The 26,447-nt window shown below is 44.4% G+C and overlaps 1 protein-coding gene across 2 annotated transcripts in view; it reads left to right on the top strand.

Moving 5' to 3' along the window:
• The window catches only part of ACACA (acetyl-CoA carboxylase alpha), a 297,390-nt gene that overhangs the window by 135,267 nt on the left and 135,676 nt on the right, over positions 1–26,447 (top strand). The window contains exons 27-33 of one of the 2 annotated variants that reach the window (XM_055001998.1): positions 1,521–1,634; positions 2,674–2,763; positions 3,342–3,460; positions 14,705–14,728; positions 20,510–20,653; positions 21,943–22,039; positions 22,599–22,706. In XM_055001998.1, coding sequence (XP_054857973.1) covers positions 1,521–1,634; positions 2,674–2,763; positions 3,342–3,460; positions 14,705–14,728; positions 20,510–20,653; positions 21,943–22,039; positions 22,599–22,706 — 696 coding nt within the window. The remainder of the gene's footprint in view (positions 1–1,520; positions 1,635–2,673; positions 2,764–3,341; positions 3,461–14,704; positions 14,729–20,509; positions 20,654–21,942; positions 22,040–22,598; positions 22,707–26,447) is intronic. The other variant, XM_055001997.1, reaches the window with a different exon arrangement.

Raw genomic sequence — 26,447 nt, 5'->3', positions numbered from 1 at the left:
AAGGGGGGGGGAGAATTCTCGGCCTGCCCCCCCCTTAATTCCAGTGCATGAGCACTGAAAATGAGCAGGCGTTTGAAGCTGTTCTGTGACCTTTTCCGTCTTCTGCCAAATTGCAATCTCTGCCCTTGAACTGCTCAGAGTTACTGAACCTCTCAGCAGCACGCCAAGGATGCTGCCGATCTTCCAGAGGTCTTTATAGTGCTGCTGTTGGGCATCGTGGTGCCGTTCTTCCTTTCCCTCTTCTCGCTGGTTTGTGACTCTTAAAGCCGGGTGCAGGTGAGGTGGGTCCCTCTCCAGGGCTTCGTTTCTCAAAAATGAGAGTTCTTTGGCCTCAGTGTTTCCTTGGCTTAGAATTCCTCCTTCTGAATCTTCCAAGTTGCAGGCTGCCATCTGCTCCTACTAAGGGCCTAACGAGATGAGACCCTGGCAGATCCATCGTTGGATCTTCCCAGCCTTCTAAAAAGAGGAGTGATAATTGTGTGGGGCTCTCATTTGGATGGGCACTGGAAGGAGAAGGGCAAAGATCAAACCCTTCCATCTCTTCGCACAGTTTTGCCAGTTGTAACTGATCTGCCCCACCTCTGAGATTAGCCGTGGGGGGAGAGAAGTGCCTGTCTCCCCCTCTCAAGGTTTAGAACAGTATTTTTTGAGGGGGGAGATACTGGTTTTGTCCCCAACCCTCCTCTACGCATGGCCTTTGACAACTGCCTTGAGGTTTTCCATGGTCATAGATCCAGAGGAGTTAGCCGTGTTAGTCTGTAGTTGCAAAATAGGAAAGAGTCCAGTAGCACCTTTAAGACTAACCAAATTTATCGTAGCATAAGCTTTTGAGAACCACAGCTCTCTTCGTCAGATGCATGTTGGTTCTCACGTCACGGTCTGGGACCCTCACACCTTTGGGCCTGCCTCTCCCAGTATGAACCCCCTGCCCACTGTGTTCGTCTTTGCGGGGCTTACTGGTGGTTCTTGGTGGTACAACTTTCTTCCACCAGGAAGAGGGCCTTTACAGTTGTGGCCCCCTCACTTTGGAATACACTGTCAGAAGGCACTCGTGCTCAGTGGGACCTGATGATGTTTCGGAAACTCTGCAAGGCACAACTATTCTGGTGTGCTTTTGGCATTTAATACTCTTATTGTGAGTCAGAGCTGATTGCTGTATATTATATCTACCTGCAATTTTATGTTATCTATATGTTATGTTAGGGGTAGGGTTGGGACTACAGCGGTTAAGTATTTATACTATGCTGTCTGTTGTGATTTTATTGAATGTGTTAGGTTTTGTATTGGTTTTAACTGAGATAATAGTTGTGAACTGCTTCGAGCTCTTAAGAGAAGCAGTATATAAATCAAATAAATAAATAAATGCCATTCATTAATTGCTATTCATTAAAGCCCATTCATTATTAAAACAGTCCTAGCCAAGCTGGGGTTTGAATTCTGTTCTGCAGCCCCAATCCAGTTGCCTGGGAGATCGAAATGCCCTATCTGACAATGCTGCCGTATCCTTCCCCCTCTTCTAGGTGCTCATTGCATCCCACCTGCCTTCTTATGAGCTTCGGCACAACCAGGTGGAGTCCATCTTCCTTTCGGCTATTGATATGTACGGACACCAGTTCTGCATTGAGAACCTGCAGGTATGGGCATTGGTATTAAGCAGGAATTTAAGCTATAACTTCTCCCGTGCTTTTCAGCATGCAAAGCTTTTGTTGGTGGTACTTGTTTTCAGTTATTATTTCTCTTTATCTCCAGAGTCCTTTGGAGCTGCTAAGCTTAAAACCAGGGGTCTGCTACTCTTCAGATGCAGGACTTGCCTTTAACATCAATTTTCAGTATAAATCTTGCTTTCATTTGGGTTTGTCCATCCACTTCTAGCTAAGGTGCCTGATTCTGATTAGCTAGCTGATCATAACTATGCTTTGCCAGTTCAGATATCATGCCAAAGCATGGGTAATGTTCCTTAACACGCATTTTCCACCACATTTCGAGTCACAGTTCCCTCTTCTGGCTAGAAAGGTGCCATTTTAGAGTGTGAAAGGATAAATGTTGCATGCCCTTAAAGAGCAACCCCTCCATTTCTGTGAGAAACACTATTCTGAACTCTACTCCTGACCAGGAAGTACAAAGCCAGAACAGTGACTACTGCAGAGATGCAGTGGGAAGATTCATCCAGGAAACAGGTAGTCCTGTGGCATGTCTTCATCAGAAGTACATTTGATCACTCAGTTACATGTGATGCAGAGGCACAGTGTCCACCCCTGCCAAGAACTGATTAGGAAGTGGCAAGGCCAGAACTGCAATTCATACAGAGGCACAGCAGTGAGCCTCCTTTTTAGATGGGAGCCTTGATTTTACAGGAGCTTTGGATATTATTGGATTAACTAAACGTCATGGGTGGGAGAACAGATTTTCATTTGAATTTACGACACCACCAGTTAGCCTGCCCGTAGTTTATGTAGGCGGCAAAGATGTTGCCCTCTCAGTAGTGAGATTTCTTCTAATTGCGATGAGAATTAGGGACTATAAGATATAAGTTCTGATTGTATTTTGTATATTTAAATACAAGTTTGCTTAATTTTGTTTTATGCCAATAAAGGTATTGACTAACTGACTGTAGCAAAGATAAGATTGGAATTCTGTTCTTTGAAAAGGTGCTCCTTTCTTTCCTCCTCCTAGAAACTTATTCTTTCAGAGACGTCTATCTTTGATGTGCTTCCAAACTTCTTTTATCACAGTAACCAAGTGGTGAGAATGGCAGCTCTGGAGGTAAGCTTCCTTTTGTTTCAAAGAATTTTTAAAAATGTGCATTTCTGTCTTTTAGAACATTGGCCTTTCTACGTGCTACTTCCTCTCTCCCTGGCTATCGAGTCACTTCTCTAAAGCACTAATTAAATACTATGTACTTAAAAACTAGAAAAATTAAAGCATTTTTGCACTAGGTTCTGCTCTGAGAAGTTAATTCTAACACTTTTCCAGGTGTGCATAATTAGTTTCCTTTTACTAAGTTGCAAGGAAGCACACTGCAGAATGCAAAGGTTTTCTTGGCCTTCGCCCCAACTTCTGAAATTTCTCTAAATATTACCTTAATGTTCTCAAGCCACAAGGGCTTGGAATGGAATTGGGGATGCTTTAGAACACATGCTCAGGTATTGGTATTTAGCATACACACTCTTGTACCACCTCAAAATGTGTGAGAAGCAAACTGAATTCCTGCAAACAACCCTACATCAAAATCCATTGGCTCTTGGATGTGTTAACTTTCCTCTTTGAGGAAGTTTTAACTTTGGACACTGCAATTCTTTAAATTGCTCTGAAGTGGTTTCTCTTTGGCTGTTTAATCCCAGGTGTATGTTCGAAGGGCATACATTGCCTATGAGCTGAACAGCGTCCAGCACCGCCAGCTGAAAGACAGCACCTGTGTGGTAGAGTTCCAGTTCATGTTACCTACCTCTCACCCAAACAGGTACTGCTGAAACGATTTTCGGGGTGATGGTGGAGGGAGGGGGGACAGAGGGAGAACTAACAGAAGTTTTAGAGGTCTCTCTTCTGTTGAATTGTGAGAAACCATGGCAAATAAGATCAGATCATAGGTGTTATTCATTGGTTATGTCAAAAGGTGGAAGATGAATCTGGATCGGTGCATATGTTAATGATCTCCAACAGAGACCATTTCTAAATTATTCCATGTGCCCTCTTGTGAGGAGGCACATGTTTGTAGTTGATTTACTCCACATTGCAGCAATGGTTGACCTCTCTTTTCCCGCTTGATCTGCAAATGGAGCATCTCCAATGAGGTATAATCCCTGCCATGTGCAGTCTCTGTAGGGAAACTAACGCACTTTGCAGTAGAATAAACACCTGGTCTTCTCAGTTGTGTAACTTCAGTGTGTGCCTTGCTCTGTAGATGGGCATTCATGGCAGTGAAGCTCAAACACTGGTTCACCCAACAGACTTCTCTTCCTCTTACCTGCCCTGAGATGGGTTTTCTGGCTGTTAATTATTTTATTTTAAAAAGTGCACTGCATGAATATTCATGGGGTTTTTTGTTCATTTGTCGCTTAAAACATTTTTTAAATGGTGCAAAACTGCACTGGGGGTTGGCAGAGGTTTATTGGTGACGTTGCAGGCACTAGCCAATCAGGGCCTACCCTCTTGTTCTTCTAACAGCAGCCTGAGACATAGCAAATGCTTATTTTTTTGTTCCTTTATCTCCCTGCTAGGAAAAATATCTCCTCTTGAATTGGGGTGTTATAGGCTTCTGTGAAAGGCCCAAGATTAGGGCTGGGTTTTTTAAAAAATGATCAATCCTAGAGGGAAGGAAAGACACATTTCTGAAGGTTTATTTGCTGATGTGGTGGAGATTAGGAAAGGCATGCTGGATAATGTGATAATTTCTAGTGTGATTAACATGACTACCCATCTTGATACAAAAAGAGCACCGTGGTGCAGAGTGGTAAGCGGCAGTACTGCAGCCCAAGCTCTGCTCACGACCTGAGTTTGATCCTGGCAGGTTCAAGTAGCCGGCTCATGGCTGACTCAGCCTTCCATCCTTCTGAGGTTGGTAAAATGAGTACCCAGTTTCCTGGCGGTAAAGTGTAGATGACTGGGGAAGGCAATGGCAAACCACCCCATAAAAAGTTTGCCAAGAAAACGTTGTGATGCGACGTCCCCCCATGAGTCAGTAATGACTCGATGCTTGCACAGGGGGGGCTACCTTTACCTTACCAACCCATCTTGATAAGGATTCCGGGGAGTGAGTTTTCAAGACTCAAAACTCCTAAAGAGAGCTTGACTCTTGAAAGCCTTTCCCCTGGAAATCTTGTGTTTAGGGTGCTACTGACCTTGCTCTCGCACAGGGCGGTGTTCGGAAATGCAGTTCTCTCGCCTACAGTCCGCAGCAGCAATGTCCATTTTACCATCTCAGGATTAGACCACCTTACTTTGCTGCATGTGTAGATCAGGCTGATGCCCTGGCCGAGTATTGGTGGATCTCACACACTTCTGCCGTGCGCGTGCGCGTGCATCATAGATGACCCACTCTTCTGATGTAAAAGTGCAGCAGAATTTACCTACCCTCAGAGGCGTCTGATGCATTTCTGTAGAAGCCGCTGCTCTTGGCTTGCCCTTTTCCAAGGCGGAGGCACTCTCCGAACAGCAGCTCAGGGTGGGTGAACTCCACAGGATAAGATGTACCTTCCGTAACATTTTATATCGCTAAGGCTGTGTTTCTGAATTAATATTGCAGTCAGACATGTGGGAAGGAAACAACGTGCTGGAGGGAGTTGGAGACCTTTTTGTTTGGGATCATGGTTAATAGAGAACACGTCTATGTCAGCTGTATCTCCTTTGGGCCACTGGGTGCCGCTGTTAATCCACGATAGAGCATCTGTGGGGAATTAAAAGGGGGCGGGGGCGGGGGAGCTGGTTACCCAGCAGCTCCTTTTGGAAAACTGCTATTTTCTCCTTTCTTTGTCTCCAAATATCCTTTGCCTTTTCATTTGGTCCTCCTCCTCGTTTTATGTTCGGTGGGACTGGCCGATGAGTCCTAGTCTCGGTTCAATGAGAATCCATCAGTACATCTCGTGAAACGGGTTCCCCCCCCCTTTCAAAATCTGGTTTTGCTTGAAATGAATGAGTCCTCCAAGCTCAGCTGCACAAAGATCTCTCCGCAATGATATAAATGGCCCATTGAATTTGGTCTCATCTGTTCTCTTCATCTCAACAATATTTGCAAATAATTGCATGCTGTTTTGGAGGTCCATTTTTTATAATCCTGCACTCCTTCCTCAACTGTTCAGTCTTCATTTTTGTCTTCCTCCATGTCTCCCCCATTTTCTCAGCTGGCATGTCTTTTATAGATTGCCTTAAAGTGCTCAAGTCCAAAGAGTTGGGCAGAGTTAACTAAAGACAGAACATCTGCCAGAGAACAGTTTGGCTGGGCAAATGACCTTCCACAGAGGGCCTGAGCAGTTGTCAGCTGTGATCTCAAGACAAGCATGTGGAGCTGTCTTACGCCAAGTTGAACCATCAGTCCCCTTTTAGCTCAGAATTGTCTCCTCTAACTGGCAGTTGCTCTCCAAGGGCCTATGGATTCTAGGGGGCTTAGGAAGCAAACTTCCACACGAATTTAAGTTAAAAAAAAAACCTTTTAAAAACCTTTTAGCAATTAATACAATACAACTGGTTTTTTTTTCTTTAACTAAACTCATAAGTGCAACCATACAGAAACTTTAAACCAGCAATGTCTTTGTTCCACTTAATGGAATCAGACAAGTGACAGAGTCCCTTTTCCCTATCCTTCCAATTTGAAGCAACTGTAGCCCAGGCTTTTTTCCTCTTCTTGAGAAATTACAGCCCTGCAGAAATAATCCCGGGCTTTTTTTCAGCTGGAACGCAGTGGAATGGAGTTCCGGCACCTCTTGAAAATGGTCACATGGCTGGTGGCCCCGCCCCCTGATCTCCGGACAGAGGGGAGTTGAGATTGCCCTCCATGCCGAAGTGGCGCGGAGGACAATCTAAACTCTCCTCTGTCTGGAGATCAGGGGGCGGGGCCACCGGCCATGTGACCATTTTTGCCAAAGGCCATTTAAACTTTAAAAAACTCCCCCCTTGTTCCAGCTGACCCAAAGTGACGTCATTGTGCGGGCCTGAGTTCCACCACTGAGTTCCACCACCTCTTTTCCCAGAAAAAAGCCCCGATATAATCCCAGTAACATGATCCAAACACAGTAAACAAACACCACTTTAAGTCATATTGTTCACATACCACATTTGATTACCTTATTCTAGGTGATAAGAGCACATTAATTATTATCAAGCTCCTCAGCAACCAGCTTCTTCCTCAGCTGCCTGGTTCTAGCTACTGACTCTGCCCCACTGGGCTAAACCAATGACCTCATAGGGGTTACACCAGCTCCTGCTAGCCAAGATACTTTCTCTGCAGATGCCTGTGGTCTCGGTCCCTCCTGCAAAGACCTAGTTCTTACTACCCTGAGTTTATGAGCCTATGAAACTGCTTATGCTCTGAGTGCTGGAGGCTGTCCTCCTCAGGCAGTTTTTTGCCACCCAATTCAAGGTGTGGGTCATGATCTTTTAAAGACCCTCAACTGCATGAGATCCACTGTCTCCCTAAACAGCAGCTGCTGTCTTCAATTTGCACCTACTGGATGTTCCTCCACTTAAAGTAGCCTATCTGGCATCAACCTGAGCCTGTGCTTCTTCCATCGTCGTTCCCTGTGCGACAAGACACCATCTCTAGAGGTTTTCATAGGGACAGCAGGATTACTAAGGCTTTGAATGGAGTGAAGGCTGCAGGCATTTGGGGGCAGGAATGTGCAGGTTATTGGGGGACAGGTTTAAAATATGACTTTGTAAACCGAGCCACAAAAGAAAGGCAAGTGATATATTTTAATGTTGAGACTGTTTTATTGGAGGTGTCAAACCTGGAACCTTTGGCATAGCAAGCGTGGGTTCTGCAGTTGAGGGCCGAAGCCCTTCCCCTGTACAAAGAGGCACACAAGGCTGCTCCAAGCATGGCCTGTCTAGCTCGGTATTATTGCTCGAACTGGCCGCGGCTTTCCAGACTCTCAAGGCAGAGAAGGGTCGGTCTTGCTGTCTAGAATTCTTCAGCTGGCCAAGCCTTGAACCTAGAGTGCTTGTGAGGATAAGCACGGATCAGCCAAGTAATTTTTTTAAATATGAGTACAGAGTTGAAATTTGAACCGCGGTCTTTATTTTCCTGGTTGAAACCTTGGCCGTTTCCACATAAACTCGTCGTCCCTGCCCTTTTCCCGCTTTAGGTGTGTGTTTTTCTGAGTCGCTCCAACAGCTCATCTGCACACTCCTCACAAGCACTTTACCTTGTGCTGTGAGGTTCCAGGACAGTCTCCACACAGTCCCTAACAAAAGCGGTTTTGCTCTTTCATCATTATGGCCTGAAATCTCCCACCCCTCTTTCAATTTTTTTTTTTAACTTGGCACATGCGCGGAAATAGAAGGATTCTTCAGAGCTCTTTAAGCGTTCGTATGCCAAAGAACGGAAAAATGCCGCTCTGTCAACCTGCAGCAGAAGAAAACACTAGAGAAACTGCGTTCTCAGTAAACACGTGGAAAAGGCAGTCACAAAACAGCAGGCAAACTTTTGCCAACGTAGATGAGGAAGTCTGAGGAAAAGCTGCCAGAGTTCTATGACCATGCCTATAAGGACCATGCCTATAAGGACGCGTGCCTATAAGGACCATGCCTATAAGGACGCGTGGAAACAGCCATTTCGTGACTTGGTGGGTCTAAATTTTTTTGTCACGGAATCATACCTCTTCATATTTTCATTGCTGCTCCTGCCTCTGGACTACGTGTTAGTGACTTACCATGGCTGCAAGGTGCTATTTTTTCCTTAGTGAGAGCAGGAAGTGACTTATTTTGATTAAAAAAAAGAGGTGGGGGGAGAGAATAGTACTTGGCAGCTGAGAGAATGGTGAACACGGTCCCTAGGAAGCGAAATGACAATTTCACCCTTGCTCTTTACTTCAGCACCTCCACCACCACCCCGGTCAAAATAGCCTTTACAACTTCGCTGCCTGCAAACTGGCTAAGTTGAGGGCGCCATTCTAGTTACATGCTAAATTTTATTGGCTGCAAAGCCACAGTGTGTAGCTGGTTAAAAGCAGGTCTCTATGTATTCTGCTTTTTCCCTACCTGCTAACTAAAATTCTGGATCCAGATGATCACTATATTGTGACCTGAAGATATTATGTACTCTTACACAATATTTGTTTTAATTAATTTTCATTTTCAGGACTTTTTATTGTCATACTTTTTGCTCTTGACAGTCATGGAGAAGGGCTCTGTGGGGCACTCAGCCCCCCCCCCCCCCGCACTGGAAATTTTATTAAAATCAACTCCCCACCTTCAGCAGTCTTTGCTTTCATACTTATAAATAGATGTGCCATGTGGACTAGAAACTTCTTAGAAATGAAATTTGAGACTTTGGATCCTGAATTTCACCTCTGAATCCATTCTATCTGCCTTCTTGCACTCCCATTGAATTGTAGAATACACTTCGGCCAGATTAGAGAACTTTCTCTTTGTTAAGAGAACATCCCATAACCACCCTTTTAGGAGTCACGGGTGATCAAAAAGAATATGTGTGGCAAAAACTTTTACTATTTTTAAAAAATCCAGGACCTGTGACAAGAAAAATTCATTCCTTTGGGTTGTATAAATAAAAAATGCTTGCATATATTTGCACATATATGGTTTGTACTTTGTTAACTGTAGGAAGATTTGGAAAAGGGCTGTGCAAAGTACCGAAGCTCTCCCTGCCTCCTGCCCCCACAGTCGTTGAGCACGCTGCCCTCCTGTTCTCTTCTCTGGATTCTGAGATGCCCCCACACCTTCTCATTGACATTTTACAGCCATAAAGGCTAGCAAAACAAAATGACAGCTGAGCTTCTCAAGATGCCGACTTTCCTCTCTATTACCGAATTCTTGCTGTGGGACTGTAAAGTGCACAGTCCTTTAGTACTTTAAAGTTGGAAACCAGCCACATCAGCAGTGCAATACCTATACTGTGGGTGTAGACATGTATTTATTTCCTGGATGGAAGAAAAACAAGAGAGAGGCCTATCCCACCCATCCTTGCATTCCGTGGGGACCTGCTTCTACGACTCAAATGCCTGCTGAAATAGAAGCATCTCCGTTGTTAGTAAGACAGACTTGCCCAGTCAATCACTGGACTTTTGATATGAAACCAGCCATGGTGTGTTGTGGCTTCTGAGTTATGTTAAAACCTGGAGGAGATAAGCTTAGACCTCTCAGGAGGGGATCATTAGACACTCGGGAGGTCTATTCTCTGTTGTAGGGGGTGGGGGGGAATGCCAGTGGATATACAGGAAGGCGAGGGCTTCCAGGACCCCTGGAAATCCCTGTAGTTTTGTGCTGTGGGTTTTATGTTAATTAAGTAGCAGACAGTTGTAGTTTCCCATTTCTCTCTTAGCATGCCTGTCTGAGAGAAGGCAGGGTCTTCCACCAGAGCAAAGAAGAGTGGGATATTGAAAGGGGCTGTGGAGTGGGCCCTGGGTAATGATATGCAAATTGGGTGGGATTCAGAATAAACATTTCCAGGCCTGCTTGGTGGACCTTTGTGTCAGATACTTATGCATGAGGCCGGGATCCCTTGAGCGAGAGAACAGGAGAAGCGTGCTGTGGGGGTGTCAGCCAGCCCCATTTCTCTTAAGGCGCAGTGCTTCATTTCTGTTAGTTACTACAAGCACGGCTGGATCAAGGTATTTTGCAGCTGCCCCGGCTGCTTCTTATCCCAGTACTCCCCACCCACTGCATTTTGTTGTATAGTGGAACAACTGGGTAATTCTCTCCCCCCTCCCATATATCCCCTCCCACTCTGTCCAAGTGAATGGACTGGCAGGGAAGCTGTTGGGGTGGGTCTGTCTGAAGTGGTTGGGGTTGTCTTGAGGGCCTCAAATCGTATCCCCTCCACCCCTTTGAGGGCTTTCCAGCTACACCAGCAGCTGCTTCATTTTACTGCTCCGGCCAACTGCATGTTGGGTTGAACTGGCTGTGCCAGAGCCTGACTGTTTTGTGGTCTAGAACTTTGCCCTCCCATTTCAGCCCGTGGGCCTTCGTGGGTCCTGCTCTCGTTTCTTCACTTGACCGTGTGTGTTTTATTCTCATTTCTCTTTTATTCTGAAAGATGAGTGAATTGAATGCACAGACATATGCATTTCTGTTCCCAATGTCCAGTTCTCGTCACGGAGTTGTAGTAAAGGTAGTTGCTGTACGTCGGAGGAATACCTGCACATCTTGTCCTAAGGGGCCAGTACAGGTGTAAAACGCCTGCCCATTTCTACATGTAAGAACTGCTTGGGGCTAGAACCTGGCGTGATAGTGTTCGCTCTTGCTGTGGAGCCTTGTGGCTAGTTAACCTCTGGACCCTGTGTTACCACCAGTGACTCTCCAAGATCTTGAGCAAAGATATTTCCTCACCCCAGTAGCTGAGATTTTGGGGACTGAACCTTGACTGTTCTAAAACACGAGCTTGACCGCTGAGCTTATGGCCTTTGCTCTTCACAGCTTTATCATCCACGATTGTGAATCCCATCCCCCACCCCCAGAAACGATCACAATTAGAGACCGTAATGTACCTTCAGTCTCTTGGTTGTAATTCCCCTTGAGTTGGATGCAGAGCATTGTCTTTTTAAGACCTGAAACTGTCCTGGGAAGATGCATTCATCCCCTGTGGCAGTGTGTGCACATTTCTCTCTCTTGCGTTTTCAAATTTAAAATATTTGTAAACCCACTTTCCTCCCAATCTATTTGGAGCATGAGAAGGCGGTTGCATTGCTTCTGATCAAATGAGCGTGGCATGTTTTTGAAACACTACCGAAAATAGGTGTCACAGAGCCGAAATGGGCCGAGGGAGCACAATGCAGGGGTTGGTCCCTCTCACTGGGAGAAATGTTTGCCCATCTTCAGTCTAGCTGGATGGAGTGGGCTTGTGCAAGAACCATTTCTTGTGGGTGGTCTTGTTTATCAGCCTTGCTGAGATCAGAAAGGGTTCTTCCCTGGGGCAGATTTGAGATTTTTGTTTTATTTTTTGCATCCTCTCTCTCCTCCTTCCCCAGCACATGCTCTGCATGCATGTTTGTTTCCTCGGGCCAGAGAGCAAAACGAGCTGCCTTTGTTGCAGCTGGTGCTTCTCACAGGGTCAATTACAACCGGCCGTGCTCAGGAGACGCCCCGTGCTGTAAGCCCCGCGAGTGGCTCCCTTATCGCCGTTCTGGCTTTCCACGCTGCTGGTTATTCTGAAAAGATCATCAATTTGCTGTCTTGGTGTGTTGCATATGATACCCAAATGCCATTTCTGATGGGGTGGGGGGTATGAAGATCCCTTTGAAATTGCACATGAGAGAAGGACTGGCCAAACCATCTCTCTCGGAAGGCGTACCTGGAATATCAAACCCTCTTGCGCTCGCTGGCTAGGATGTTTTATGGAGAAACGGGCAGAGAGCTGGGCTGTGTTTGTAACTTTGCTGTCCAGTTTGGGCTGTTCTCCTTCGTGTTATCAGTGGTTCTCCCTGTGTCTTGCCTTTCCCTTTTGGTGTGGAAGTGTGGTGGCCTGTTCCTCCTCTGGTTGTGCTAGGCCTGTTGGGAAAGAAAACACCTTCTTTAAGAACAGGCAGTATGTCTGCTGCCTTTTGTAAAGAGGGTCAACTAGACAAAAAGTGTAAGGATATTTGACATCCGCCTTAGAGATATTTGTAGCCAAGACCTACTAAGGACTTGTGTGTGGTAGACTTTTAAACTTTTAACATCAGACTCACCCGTCCCCAGCCATACTGCAACCCCCCCCCTTTTAAAGAAAAAAGCTCTCCTCAGTTTCAAAGGTGGATTGCCTTTGGGGGAAGGCTGTTTTCGGAGGACCCAGAGGTCCTGTGTTCAAGAGCCTGGAGCCCCCCCCCCAAGCCTCTCCTTGTTGCCCTCCTGGACCTGGTATTCAGAGGCCCTCTGCCCTGCAAAATGGAAGTTCATGGGAATTGCCGGAACTTTTTTCAGCACTGGTGGGTCTGCCCTTGTGTTACAATTGTGAGAGTTGCAGCTTTTCCTTTCTTTTAAATTCTTCTGCAAAGAAGAATTTATAACCATGTGATAACCCACGTTGGGATGGCGTACCGAACCAGAGCGGTCATTTGGAGCTCTGCAGTCCTAACTTCCCTTTCAGAGGATGGCAGACAAAACACGGGACTTCACTGCCTTTCTGCTGTCTCCGAAACCTTATGTATTTACTTGATTTATAGCTTGCCTTTCCTGGTTGGACTCAAGGCAAATGACAAAATAGGGACAACAATTCAATCAGATAGCATAAAAGATCAAGTGAATGATGCAATAGGACTACAGAACTGGAAGTCAATGAAAACAAACCAGCTGTCTAAGGCATGACACACAGGAGTGCAGAAAGTGGATTATAAAGATAGAAGGCGGTGCAGTAAAAGGAAGGTGATACGTAAACATTGCAATAGACTGCATTCCTATTCTGTTACAAAAGCAACCTTCTTAATTATTCCAATAGCGCTTTGCCCTCAGTTAAATCCCAAATAATTTCCAGCCTCTGTGGGGTGGTGAGAAATCTTGCTATGCTGCTGATTCGCAGTGTGTCGTCTTTTAATTTCTGCATCTGCTTCTGCTTATTCCAGCAGTGAAATGGGTATACCACCAGCCCAATGCTGCAAAGACTGGCTTGTTCTCTCTTTTTTGCATGCACGTGTATGGGCGGGTGTGAAGTGCAATGAGGAACGTTGCAGAGAAGTGGGCTCAACATTGTTAGTTGAGTACAGGATACCTTCAGCTTTCTCTTGCTAATTTTTTGCTGATGCTTGAGGTTTTTATTTTGGAGGGGGTTTGGCATATGGGGTTAAAAAAAATCGTTTGACCAGATAAACAGCTTTTTGCTCCTTGTAAATCAGATAGTCTTATTGGCACAAACCTGAGGGAAAACTATCCACAATTCTTTGGAAAAGACCCCATACTATGTTTTGAACTGTAAGGTCTCCCCTAACGATCCTGTGACATAAGAGAGGATGCACGTTATCATGGGGTTGTTGGGTTGCATCCTGTGGATCTGGTCCCCTCGCTTGGGCTCCTTGCGAGTAGGACACATTGCTGTTAGCTGAATGAATGTGTGGCATCCACAGGGCTTTTTTTCAACTGGAACGTGGTGGAACAGAGTTCGGGAACCTCTTGAAAATGGTCACATGGCTGGTGGCCCCGCCCCCTGATCTCCAGACAGAGGGGAGTTGAGATTGCCCGCTGCAGCGGGCAATCTCAACTCCCCTCTGTCTGGAGATCAGGGGGCGGGGCCACCAGCCATGTGACCATTTTCTCTGAGGGCAACCCACTGAGTTCCATTACCTCTTTTCTCAGAAAAAAGCCCCCCAACTCAATGATTCTTATTGTTTCACATAATGCATTTCTAAACATACATGCAGCTTTACTTTGAGACACAGTGTCTTGCTGTTAGCTCATAAATGTTGTTCTATAAAAAAACCTACTTGTGATTAAAAATTTGTCCTTTAAGAAAAGAGTAACTTACGGCACCATCCTTAGGAAAGTAACTCTCCTTTGGATGGACAGTGTGCCTGTGAAGAGAGACTGTAGCCACATCTCTTACAAAAATTTCTGCTGTGTGTTTATAAAATGTGTTGTGTAATCGTCTGTGGCCTTAATCCAGATTATAGTAATGCTGAAGACCTGGTGTAGTTAGCAGGTTGTCAGGATGATTGCACATGGATATCGCATTGATATATCAGTGGGAATTCAGCCTGACATTTCTCTGACGTGGGCCCTGAACTCTTGGGGAAGACCTTTACAGTCCCAGACAGTGTGGGTCTTTTAAGAAGTGAAACATTTTTTCATAACACCTTTTTTTTGGAGGATCCGTTCCCCCTTCTTTGTGCCATTGGATAGGCGAAGAGCTCTTATTTCTGGAATAGCATGGTTCCAGCCTTAAAATATGTATTGAAACTTTGGCTACTGCAAATACAATTTTTCTTTTGGGCTTCTGTGAATATAACCTGCTCTATATACCAGCTTGAATGACAGTTCTGATTTTAATTCTTTTTTTTTTAAAAAAATATTGTTTTAATGATGGCTTTTGCTAACCAATCTAAAACTAACTGTGGTTGTTTAATTACAGAGGGAACATACCCACGCTCAACAGGTACAGTAAACCATCCTCTTTTTAGATCTGAAAAAACAGTTTTTTAGAAGGGTGTAGCTTTAATTCCCCCTCCCCAAGTTTGGTTTAACAATTTAACCTTTATTTTGTGTTTTGGGGAAAAATTCCCTTTTCTCACCTGGAACCGTAACATGTACTTTTCTTCCTTCTCTCATTTGTGGCAGTCTTTACTTTCCCTTTCCTCTGTTTCCTTGTTTCTCTACCTTCCCTTACACACACTGAAAAGTGTTTTGCACCTGAGAAGCCACCGAACTAATATAAGATGTTCAAGGGCTCAGTTTCCCTGCTCTGCTGAATGATCCATGCCGTAGCCTTTTTAGTCATTACGTTTTATCATGTGGAAAATTGGGGTTCTGGGATGCGTGTATCAAAGTTGCCGAGTTGCCCCTTTCAGACAAAATGGTGATTGTGTGTATATCCAGTGGCTTGCATGCAAAGCCTTCTCCCCATGTGTGTAGAAAAGCGTAATGACTGAGAAGGGTTCTTGCAACCAAAAGAAAGGACCTGCTTCCTTGGGCCCACTGGGTTTTGTCCTCGTCCCCAGCATTTACCTTTAAAATTTTCTAGAGGAGTAAGGGTTTAGTTTTGAATCGCGCATCTGCAGGCGATCCTACAAAGCAGCTTTGTAATACTCTCGGTCCATCTAGCTCCATGTTTTTCTGCTCTGACTGCTGGGGGATTCCCTTCTGTTAGACAGCTGCCCTGCTACTTGGGAAGCAGGTCTTTAAGGCCTGGAGCAGAGGGGGTGGGGTTTCCTCCTCCCAACCCAGTTCCCCAAGAGCAGAAAGCTGCAGAGGATTGAGCCTGCATACCGGAGCAGATGTTCTACCCATGAGCCACGTTCCAGCTTTAGTCATTTCCCTTGCTGCAGGTAGCATTGGGCAAGGGAGAAGCAGGAGAGGTTGTGCTAATTCAAGGCCACGTCAGTCACGTTTACAAGTTCAAGGGGCCCCAGCATGTTAAAGGCTAGGTGATATTTATAGCCTCACCTGGGAGAGTGACCTTGGGACGTGCGAGGCAGTGAGAGCGGTGCTGTTCTGGCATCTAGAGGTGATGCTTCTGAATTTGCTGGTGCTTTTTATTCACCATGTTCAATTCCAATCAGTTGTAGGGAGTAGGAGTTTGAACTTTGAATGTATTAATGGATTCCCCCCCCCTTGCCATTTTCTAAATGCCAAAAAGGGTTTTCCCAATAGATGTACAAAGTGATAGTTTGGGGGGGGGGTGCTTTGGTCTTTTTTTTTTCTAGAACCTTCAAATTTTTAATTGTATTTTTGCTAACTCAACTATGGCAAAACACAGCATCAGCTGTTTTGAAAAGCCTTAAAAATGGCAGTTTTTTCCCAAGTCCAAGGACCTGAGTCCATGTTAAATTATATGCCAGTGTCCAGTTATGACTCTTATTGGCTCTGCAGCTTGTAGTAAAGTATTTTAGGGCACATCTGCCTGTTAATTTGGGGGGTTTGGTGTGTGCATATAGGCTCATGCTTTCCCACTGATCTACACTTGCTGGCATCCTAGGCACATTCTAGTCTCTGTCTCGTTCACACCACAGGTAAAGCCATTGTAGGATAAGCGAGACCCACTTAGCACAGCCTCCTTCTGGCTCTCGAGTCTCTGGAAGAAAAAGTTAATCCTGCATTTCCACGTAGTGATTCCAGTGCATTCATTTGGTCACCTACTGGAGGGCCATTTACACATAGAAATGAAGGGTGGTGGGGCAGTACCTCATACCAGCATATGCACACATTCTCTCAGTTGTCCAAGTGCAGGTATCTGTCATTCTGGGGCCAGATTTTGTCCAGCTAATTGCCGATTCTGTAGGTTTCGGACTGCAGCACTGAACAAGGGAGTTTGGCTTTTAGAAGGTACACAGCAGAAGTTCACCAAATAATACCACTGAAAGTAGGCTATCAGAGGCTGATTCCACACATGTTGGATAATGCACTTCCAATCCTCTTTAGAGATCATTTGGAACTGAATTTTTCGAGTGTGAAACAAAAAATCCACTTCCAAACGATAGCTAAAGTGCATTATCCAACGTGTGTGGAATCAGCCTAAGAGCATGCTATACACAAAGTATCTTCCTCTTGAGACGGGCTGTCCTAACACGAGGCATGCTGTTGGGATGTGTACCTCCCTCTGTTCTTCATTTGCTCCTGTCCTTTATCACTGCCCTTCTGATCAGAAGTATTGCCATCCCACCACCATGAGCATGGAATCGCCTCTCACTGCTGGGTCTGAGTAGCTTTCTTGGATCTCCCTGAGTGTCTTCCTCTGTTTCCGTCCTACCTTTGGTTCCCTAGTATTCCTTAAGGTAGAGGGCTGTTTGTCTTTGGCCTATGAAATCTGTAGACTGTTCCTTTATAGTTTAAAGACAATGGAAACAGATCATATTAAGAGAAGAATGCTGCTTATTTAAAACTATGTGAATTCTTTCATTTTGCCCTGTGTTTGGGATGTTAAATGCGTTTTATGGTGCAGCTTAATATATGGCTGGTCTGTCATTCTATGTTAGGATGTTCAAGTAAATCCTGTAAGGAAGAGCCCTCTGTGTTCACTGAACTACTTAAATTACATCTCAAAGCAATGGCTCCCAAATTCTAGCTCCCACCGAAAATGGCAGCCATGTTTCTGGTTTCATTCTGCAATCTTGATATTGGACAGATAGGGAACCGATGCCCAGCTGCTTTTCTCTGCAACAGCAGTGTTTAGCGTGGCTCCTAATCTAACCCTTGAGGGATGACATGACACCCGTGGAGGAGGTCAGGCCTAGGGTATAAATGATCATTTTAAGACTATGATTCTAAATGACATTTGCTTGTAGTGCATCTCCCCTCCCCAATCGTACAGACAAAAGCACATGAGGGAAGAGGGAAGCTAATGTGTCTAATTTCTAAATGTGTTTCAGTATAATATAGTTCCACATTTGTGTGAGGTGTGTGTTTGTAACCTGTTGTCCCTAAAGATATACTAAATCTTCCAAACTAAAATTTAACGTTGTTTATAATTTATGTTTTTAAAAGAAAATCTGCCATCCAGGTTTGTTACATAACACCCACGTTAGTGATTCCTACTGGAAAACTAAAAACTTGTGGTTTTTTTAAGTTTATAAACATTTATTAGATCACAAATGATACTGAACTGTTGGAAAGGGGGAGGGGAAAGGATTGCTTAAAACGAGAATAAGGTACTTTTGGCTGTAATCCTGCATGTAGCTAAAACTCATATTGTAATTGATGGCTGCAATCCACCCCAAACAACTAAAGAGTCTTGTGGCATTTTGAGGACTTGCTATTATGGCAGCCCTTCATGAGCCAGGGCCTAGCTAGTCCAGTGTATGTGGTGTTACCCTCAGTTGGCAGAAATAGATACACGGGGGTGCAAACAGAAGACGGGAGGGAGATAGAAGTGCAAAACAAGGAGATCACCAGTAAAAGACAGGTGTTTGTTACTATGAACAGGTGAAAACAAAGTTCAGTTATGAGGATAAGCGACCTCATCCAAGTAGGAGGGGGCTGCTCCCAACTGGGGATGAATTGGCAGAGTAAGTTGCAGAGTGTTATATAACCTCTAACAGGGGATAAATTACTTCCCTTCCTAAGCTGGATTGGTGGTCCCCAGCATGGCAACTATACGCACTATGGTTCCTGCCAATGCATTTCCTGGTGCCCCTTTCCTTCTTCAACAAAGTACCTCTTCTCCAAAGCAAAGAGCCAGTCTTGGATTTCCCTCTACCTTGGTTGGTACGTCAGAAGGACCCAGGTGTCCACTGAGAGCACCTGTTCAGAAACAGCTGTGTCTGTTTTAGGCAAACACTTGACTTACAACCTCCCGAAGTTTATGATTGGCCCATGGCATTGTCCCATGGTAGCCGTTTTGTAGCAGCTATCATTTTGGATTTTTCAGTGTTCCAAAAGTGCCCACAGCTTCAACAAAATTGGGAGCTACATACATATTTTCAGGCCTAATGGAGGCTAAACTCTTTCTAGCAAGCTAGCTACCCCTAGTCTTTATTTAGACCAATCTTGGAACTGGTCAAGTCTTTAAAATGGCACAGAGGCTGTTTGTTGTTCTGGCTGCAGAGGGATAACACGGCTAACTCTTTGGAATTCAGCTCAAGTTAATCAGGGCAAAGGGTTGTGAAAAGCTGTGTGGCTTGGGTCTCTTGCAGTTGACCTGTTCCATTGGTTTACGTGGGAATTAGTCATGTTTGACTTGGTGTGGATTGGGGCCAGTGGGGGTGTAAACGTTCTTACCTACACGCAGGGTTACAGCATTGGCTCCCAGGCTTAGAGCTGTGAAGGATGAGATCCTCAAATTATTTGTCCATTTAATGTTCAAATTCTGTAGACGTGAAAAATCTAGCAAAGAAGATAGGAATTTTATCAAAAATGGCTTTCGCAGAAAAGCAGTGTATGCATTTATTTGTAAATATATTTCAACCCAGACGCTTCAAATTGGATTTTTAAGGCACAAGTAAAATGCTGCATCTTGAAATCTCTATATTTTTATGTCACTAAACAACTGGCATTTTAATTTGAAAAGTTTGACTTGTATCTCCCCCCCCCCCCGCCCTTAAAATGAGAGAGTCCAGCGGATCATGAAGTTACTGATTGGCTATCCTATTTGTGACATAAGGGAAATGAGTTTTTAAGGTTATCTTAAAAAAAAAAAAGTTCTACAATTTTTGTCTTGTCTTTAATTTTCTAAAAATGAGGGAGCCCAATGCAAATCAACTTAATGATGTTAGTTCGGATAATAAACAATAGACTCTGCTACCAAAGCATTTGTGAAAAGCTCATTGTCAATACAATTCAAAGCTCTGCATGGATCCAGTTCTTGCATAGGCGCTCCAGATACGTACATGGACTGCTCCATACATTGAGGACAAATTAAAAACCTTTGCATGCTTGGAGCTCCACAGACTTCTTGGAACCCATATGCACAAATTGGATCATAGTTATTATATATTGGCTGCTTCAGATGGTTACCAGTGGGCCATTTCTGTAAGAAGTTACTTAAATGATATCCAGAATCAAATTGTAGGAGAAGTGCACATAGATCGAGGTTACCTGTCGAACAGCCATTCTGGGCCTGATTCTGTGTTGGCAAGCAGCTAAGTGGAAGGGCTTGGCTAGTGGCCCCCATTTGTTATGGCCTAATGGCTGTTTTGATACTTCCTTGAGTTCTTAAGAAGCACCAAGCTGATAAACTATGAGTCTAGTTGAGAAACACTTGCAGCGTTTCCCCCCTTCCATTGAAAAAGCTCTTCATAATGGAACGCTCATTCCAGTGGTCAGTGACTCGTTCTATAACTCAGGCATTAAAGTAGTTTTTTCACTCCTCCTGGAGCCATTGAACACCTTGATGGCAGATTCCTGAAGCATCTCATGTGGCTTCATTCCATGTGTTCAGTGGTTAACTCAACAGCAGTAAGGGACATTGAAGTGCATTCTCTTGCACATGTAAGAGTTACTGTTTTGCCCTGTAGAATGTAAATGGCATCAAAACCATCTTTGAGATAGCTGCGTGTTACTTGAAGCTTAGTTTGGCGAATCTCTGAAACCTCTTTCTGCATCTTTGAAGAAAAACGTCAATTTCTGTTCTTTTTGAAACCAAGTTAGTGAGTTTGTTGTTGAGTTCATACTGTACATGTGACTTAGAGGTGTAGGTTTCGATATAATTTGAGTCCTAAACAGGGCTTTGTAACAGTGTCAGCCTTCTCTCCTAACATGCCTTCTGATTTGGACTACTGTCTAGAATGTCCTTCTCTTCCAACCTCAACCATTATGGAATGGTCCATGTAGCCAGCGTGAGTGACGTTCTCTTGGACAACTCTTTCACCCCGCCATGCCAACGGATGGGTGGGATGGTCTCCTTCCGGACCTTTGAAGACTTTGTGAGGTAAGTAGATGACAAGGTTATTTTGCATTGATAATAATAATATTTGATTTATATACCGCCCTTCAGGACAACTTAACGCCCATTCAGAGCAGTTTACCAAGTATGTTATTATTATCCCCACAACAATCACCCTGTGAGGTGGGTGTGGCTGAGAGAGCTCCGAGAAGCTGTGATTGACCCACGGTCACCCAGCTGGCTTCAGGTGGAGGAGTGAGGAATCAAACCTGGTTCTCCAGATTAGAGTCCTGCACTCTTAACCACTACATCTTTGAGGCCCTCCCTTCTTTCTTGAGGTCAGTCTCTTTGCTCTTGGCCTCTTCTGATGTCCTTAGCTCCTGTACACAGTCCGTGACCTGTCTGTTCACATGAAGCGATCTTCAACAAAATTGAAGTGGGGGAGAACATGTCCAAATTGGGAAGCAGTTAACAGACACCAGAGAGACAACAGTTCCAGTGGACAGGGTGTGCTAAAAACCTTCTGAAATGAGATGGAATTTTGTAAGGTTGTGGGCTCCACTCTTACTGCCAGAGTACACAACGAATCGGATGTGTGCCTTTTTTAAAACTTAAAAGGGGGTGGACTGTCATATGTCTATCCCCCCTCAGTAATATCACCCTCACCCCCTTCTCCTCTTTTATGCACGCGTGAACTCTTGTACTGGTGATGTTGGATTTGGGGTTTGTGGGAGTATTGCACAAAAATGAAAAAAGACATGGGACATATTTTAAGTGGCAGTTCCAGAGAGGCTGAATTCTACAGTAATGTTCCTTTATAGAATGTGCCCAACAGAACCATTTAACATGGCATTTTTAATAGTAATTTTTAAAAGGTTTTTATTTCTGTGGAAATTTTCACAGTATTTCTTAACATATGTGCTTTATTGTATTTATGGTTCTTATTTTTTAAAATGTTTTAATGTCCCTTCAGTCTCCAAGAAAGGAAGACTATTTAGTTTGGTGTAGTGGTTAAGAGCGGCAGGACTCTAATCTGGAGAGCCGGGTTTGATTCCCCGCTCCTCCACTTGAAGCCAGCTGGGTGACCTTGGGTCAGTCACAGCTCTCTCAGAGCTCTCTCAGCCCCACCCACCTCACAGGGTGATTGTCGTGAGGATAATAACAACATACTTTGCAAACTGCTCTGAGTAGGTGTTAAGTCGTCCTGAATGGTAGTATATAAATCGAATGTTGTTACTGTTGTTGTTGTTATTAAGGGAGGAAATAAATTTTTTAAATGGTAATTTCATACCATCTTCTGCTATTTTTTCCCTCTCTCTCTCTCCTGTCCTTAGGCTGTTTGATGAAGTGATGGGATGCTTCTGTGACTCTCCTCCTCAAAGCCCAACCTTCCCTGAAGCAGGCCACCCATCCTTGTATGATGAAGATAAGGTATCATATCTAGAAGAGAATAGCAGAGCCCAACAGCTCAGGTGGCATTTCAGCCAATAGAGCTGCTCATTTGCAAACACAACCCATTGTTGGTGGGCAAATTATTAATAGATCTTACCTCTCCATCGGTAGAAGAGAGGACAAAGCAGAACCAGCGAAACAGACCCCCCCCTTCCTTGAAAGACCCTTTCAAGCACGATTCTTTGGAAGAGAATTTGTCTCCTTCCGAGTACTGCCCTCTCAGGAACAAGACAAAATGCTAGTATAATATTGTTAGAAAGTTGTCCTTTTATGAAAATAGTGTATTGAGGCTGACCTTTTTTTTGAGAGGGAGGGGGGAGACGAGGCAGACTATACATTTTACAAACAGTCTTGCAAATTGTCTCCAGAATTTACAAAAGGGCTTTTGATTTCTATAGCATATAGCCAAAATAATTATTCCGATCAGCGAGAATTTGAATCAGTTTTTCTTATTGATTAAAGGATATTCATGTCCCTTCTTCTTGCTGTGTGCCAGTTTGTCTTTGAACTGTTCTCATTGGTCTGTTTTGAACCTCAGAGTGCCAGAGAGGAACCCATTCACATCCTGAACGTCGCCATTAAGACTGATTCTGACATAGATGACGAAGGGCTTGCAGCCATGTTCAGGGAGTTTACGCAAAGCAAGGTGAGTTAAGCTTCATCCTTAGGGGCCATGCCTGGGGACTCTTGGCAAGTATTTCCCTTGTCTGAGCCATTCATACAGGTTCATGTAGGTGTCTCACTACAGGATTCACTAAAGAATGTCATTTTGTGGCTGGGGAAAGGGATGTTCTGTGTCCAGAACCCTAAAACTGTGTCTTCTTTTTTGGGGCGCTGTTGCCTGAGGAGACGCTGTTATTAGAGATGGGCATGAAATGGGAAAAAAACGAAATGAGCGTTTCATGTTTCGTCGCATCCCACGAATCATGAACTTTCACGAAATTGTCCTGTTTCACGACAATTCGTTAGTTTCGTGATTCATCAGAACCCAGGGCACTTCAGTGGCCCCCTTCATACCCAGAGATGCCAATCTTGCAGGGAGACTTCAGCAGGCTCTACTTCACCCACCCTCACCCAACAAGCCAACAAGAACAAATGCTCTGAATAAAAATATAAGCAAAGAAAATTAAAGAAAAAGAGGTAGGCCTCAGTCAAGCTAGGCCCCAGAGCCAGGCAATGCCCTGAGACTAGGGTTGGGTGGAATGGAGGAAAGAAGGCACCCTCACCCAATGACCTTCCAACAAGGTCAAGAGCTGAAAATAAGGAAGAGGCTTTTCATTCTCTTTTAAAGCACCAGCAAATCCAGCCCAAAGCTCCCAATTCCACTCTCCCACTCCAAATCCCAGCAACAGGTCCTCCCTCTCCCTCTGTCTACTGGAACTGAAAAGCACGAGGCAGAGAGCTGTGCCTTATATAAGAAATGCTCACATAGAGCAGAACAGGAAGTCTCTGGTTGGCAGACAGACCTACCTAACAGGGTTTGGATGGATTGGTGTTCCCATGGCTACAGAAGGCCCATCTCCTCAGTTGCCTAGGGGATTAGCAGCTCCTTGCTGTATAGGGCAGAATGGAAACTCTCTAGTTGGCAGGGAGAGCTGCCTATCAAGGTTATGTGAGCTAAGATTGGGGGGTTTCCAATGGCAACAAAAGGTCTGCAGACATTCTGGGCCTATGTTGCCTAGAGAATCAATGGATTGGCGCCGGCCTGTTTGGCATCACGAATCATTCATGAATTGAACGAATCGGCCCGGAAAGTCACAGCCCCACGAAACGTGTTTTGTGAAACACAAATCGGCCCGATTCGTCATGAAATTTGATTCGTATTTCGATTCATGCCCATGCCTACCTGCTATGTTGCTTCCATGTCTTGAATGTATCTTAAAATCTAAAGGAGATTTGAACTGTTGTTGGTGAGCATGAGGCCTCTGATGGGGATTGGTGGAGCTGCTCTGCCTGTCACAGAGGGCTGGCGAATCAGAAGGGCCTCTGACTGCCATTGGTGTAGCTGCACAGATTCTAGACAGGAATGGGGCTGGTGGAATCTTTGGAAAGGAGGCATAGATGAAGTTGGGTACTAGGAAAATAAGGGTGAAAGAGTTGTCTGGTGGACATGAGAAGGCAAGGAGGAGGACTCCGAGTTGGAAATGAAAGCTGAAGGAGACAGTGGGAGGGCAGATACTTTCAGGCCTTGCTTTGCAAGCTTACAGGTTTGCAAGCGACTTAAAAAATTAAGTTGAAAGATGAGAGTGTGAGCATGTTGAATGTTTTGAGCCTGGTGCCAATCCATACCCTTGCAGGTTTAAATTGTGGGAAGTGCTTGGCCCTTTAAGTTGTCTGGGCCTTCTGTGTGTTTAAAGTACAGGTTCTCTTTAGAGAGCCAGATGGGGTGATCAACACAGAGATGGGTTTCCTCTTCCTCTTGCTTACCCCTATCTCTAGCCAGCAATCATTAGAGCCTCAGTGTTGCCTTCATTTGCTGACTTTATTTTAGCATTTTCTAATCCCACCTTTCCTTTAGGGAGCTCAAGATGGCATACCTGATTATCCCATCCTTTGTTTCATCCTCACAGCAAACCTGTGAGGGAGATTATTCTGAGAGAGAATGGCTGGCCCAAGGTCATGCTGTAAGTTTCATTAAACTCTCACTACCAATAGGAGAAGCGCCCTTAGATAGAACTGCAACAACCAGAGTGGAAAACCACAGCTAAGGGACAAGACAACAACCAATGAAAAATTGCAAAAGTATAATAAGTGATTATTAATAATACAAAGTGACACAGTGCATGTCTTATCTAATTCTAAACACTTCCAGGCTATATATATCCAATTCTCATATACAATATTACACAATATCCGGCCAACTGTAGCAAATTTGCTTCTTACAGCAAGGTGGAAGCTCAAAGAGAGATGACAAAGTCAGTGCATAGAAGAGCATGGAACAACACTGTTCCTGTTGTAAACATTAAACAGCCTCTTGCATGTTGCTTTATCTTTCCAAATGAAACAAGGAGATGGTGAACTTCAAAGGACTGAAGACCCAACAAGGAACCGGTCATTGATAACACTTGTTTCCAGACTGCATCAGGGGTCAGCAGACCTTCTCCCCACGCATCTCCAAAGCCTCACTGCTGCTTGCAATATCTCAGGATATTATGTAATATTGTATATGAGAATTGGATATATATAGCCCGGAAGTGTTTAGAATTAGATAAGACATACACTGTGTCACTTTGTATTATTAATAATCACTCATTATACTTTCGCAAGTTTTCATTGGTTGTTGTCTTGTCCCTTAGCTGCGGTTTTCCACTTTAGTTGTTGCAGTAAGTTTCATTAAAGGCAGGGATTTAGACGTGGGTCAGCCTGAGCCTGCTCTGACTCCAACCACTAGACCACACTGGCCTTCGATGCCGTACAGGCATGGCCTGACTCACTCCAGCCATTGTTGTGAGGAGGTTTTCCTGATTGGTGTGGCTTCTGATCCCTCCTTTGTGGAGACATTTCAGGACTTGAGCTTGCAACAAAGGAATAGAAACTGATGACTTGATGGTTGAAGACATGCATTTGTTCGGGAGAAGAACAATAGTGAAATCCTAAGCAGAGTTACTCCAGTCTAAGCTCATAGATTTCAGTGGGCTTAGACTGGAGTAACTCGGTTTAGGATTTCATTGAAAGCCTCTTTGAGATCTAGTGTCAAAGGCTTGGGGAACGACTGAGCTTTGGTGAGTCCTCTAGAGGGCCATTTGTTTTGCAACTTGCATAGCTCTCTTTTCTTTGTTCGTATTTGAATACATTCATGCTTTTAAGCCACTCATTTGATCAGTTTGGGGGGAGGTAGGGTGTGGGTGGTGGTGGGGTCATCCAAAATGCTAATTCAGATTTAATTATTTGAATTCATCAACAAAATCTGGAAAACGCAGATAGGAAGTGGCTGGGTTTTAAAAAATAATTTGTATCCCTTCTATACACATTCGTCATCCCAGTTGAAATTTCTGTCTCATTAAAAAAAGGGGGGGGGGTGTTCCCAGCATACTCCTTGTTTCACATTTGCCTACACATGCTTAAGGGATCTAGTGTGTGTTTGTGTTTTTAAGTTTGTGTGTGTGTGTGTAACTGGAGGAGAGGAGGCGTATCGCATTAAACCCGTCAAATAGCTTTATCCAAATAATTTTCAAGTCCCAGCATGTTCTGAGCACAGTTTGCCCCCGCCTTCCTCCTCTTTTTTTTTTTTTGATAGAAATTAGGATCGTATACTTGTAAATGACTTGTGGAAGAGATTGAAGCAGACAGTAGAAATCGAGTTCCGCCAGGTGCCAGTACCTAATAGCGCTGTAATAGCTGCTGAGTCGCTGGGAGGTCCACATTATGACAATGTAATTTTAATCCC

Source organism: Eublepharis macularius, chromosome 17 (genome assembly GCF_028583425.1).
Source record: "Eublepharis macularius isolate TG4126 chromosome 17, MPM_Emac_v1.0, whole genome shotgun sequence".
NCBI lineage: Eukaryota > Metazoa > Chordata > Lepidosauria > Squamata > Eublepharidae > Eublepharis > Eublepharis macularius.
This window is presented reverse-complemented; position numbering and strand designations above follow the sequence as displayed.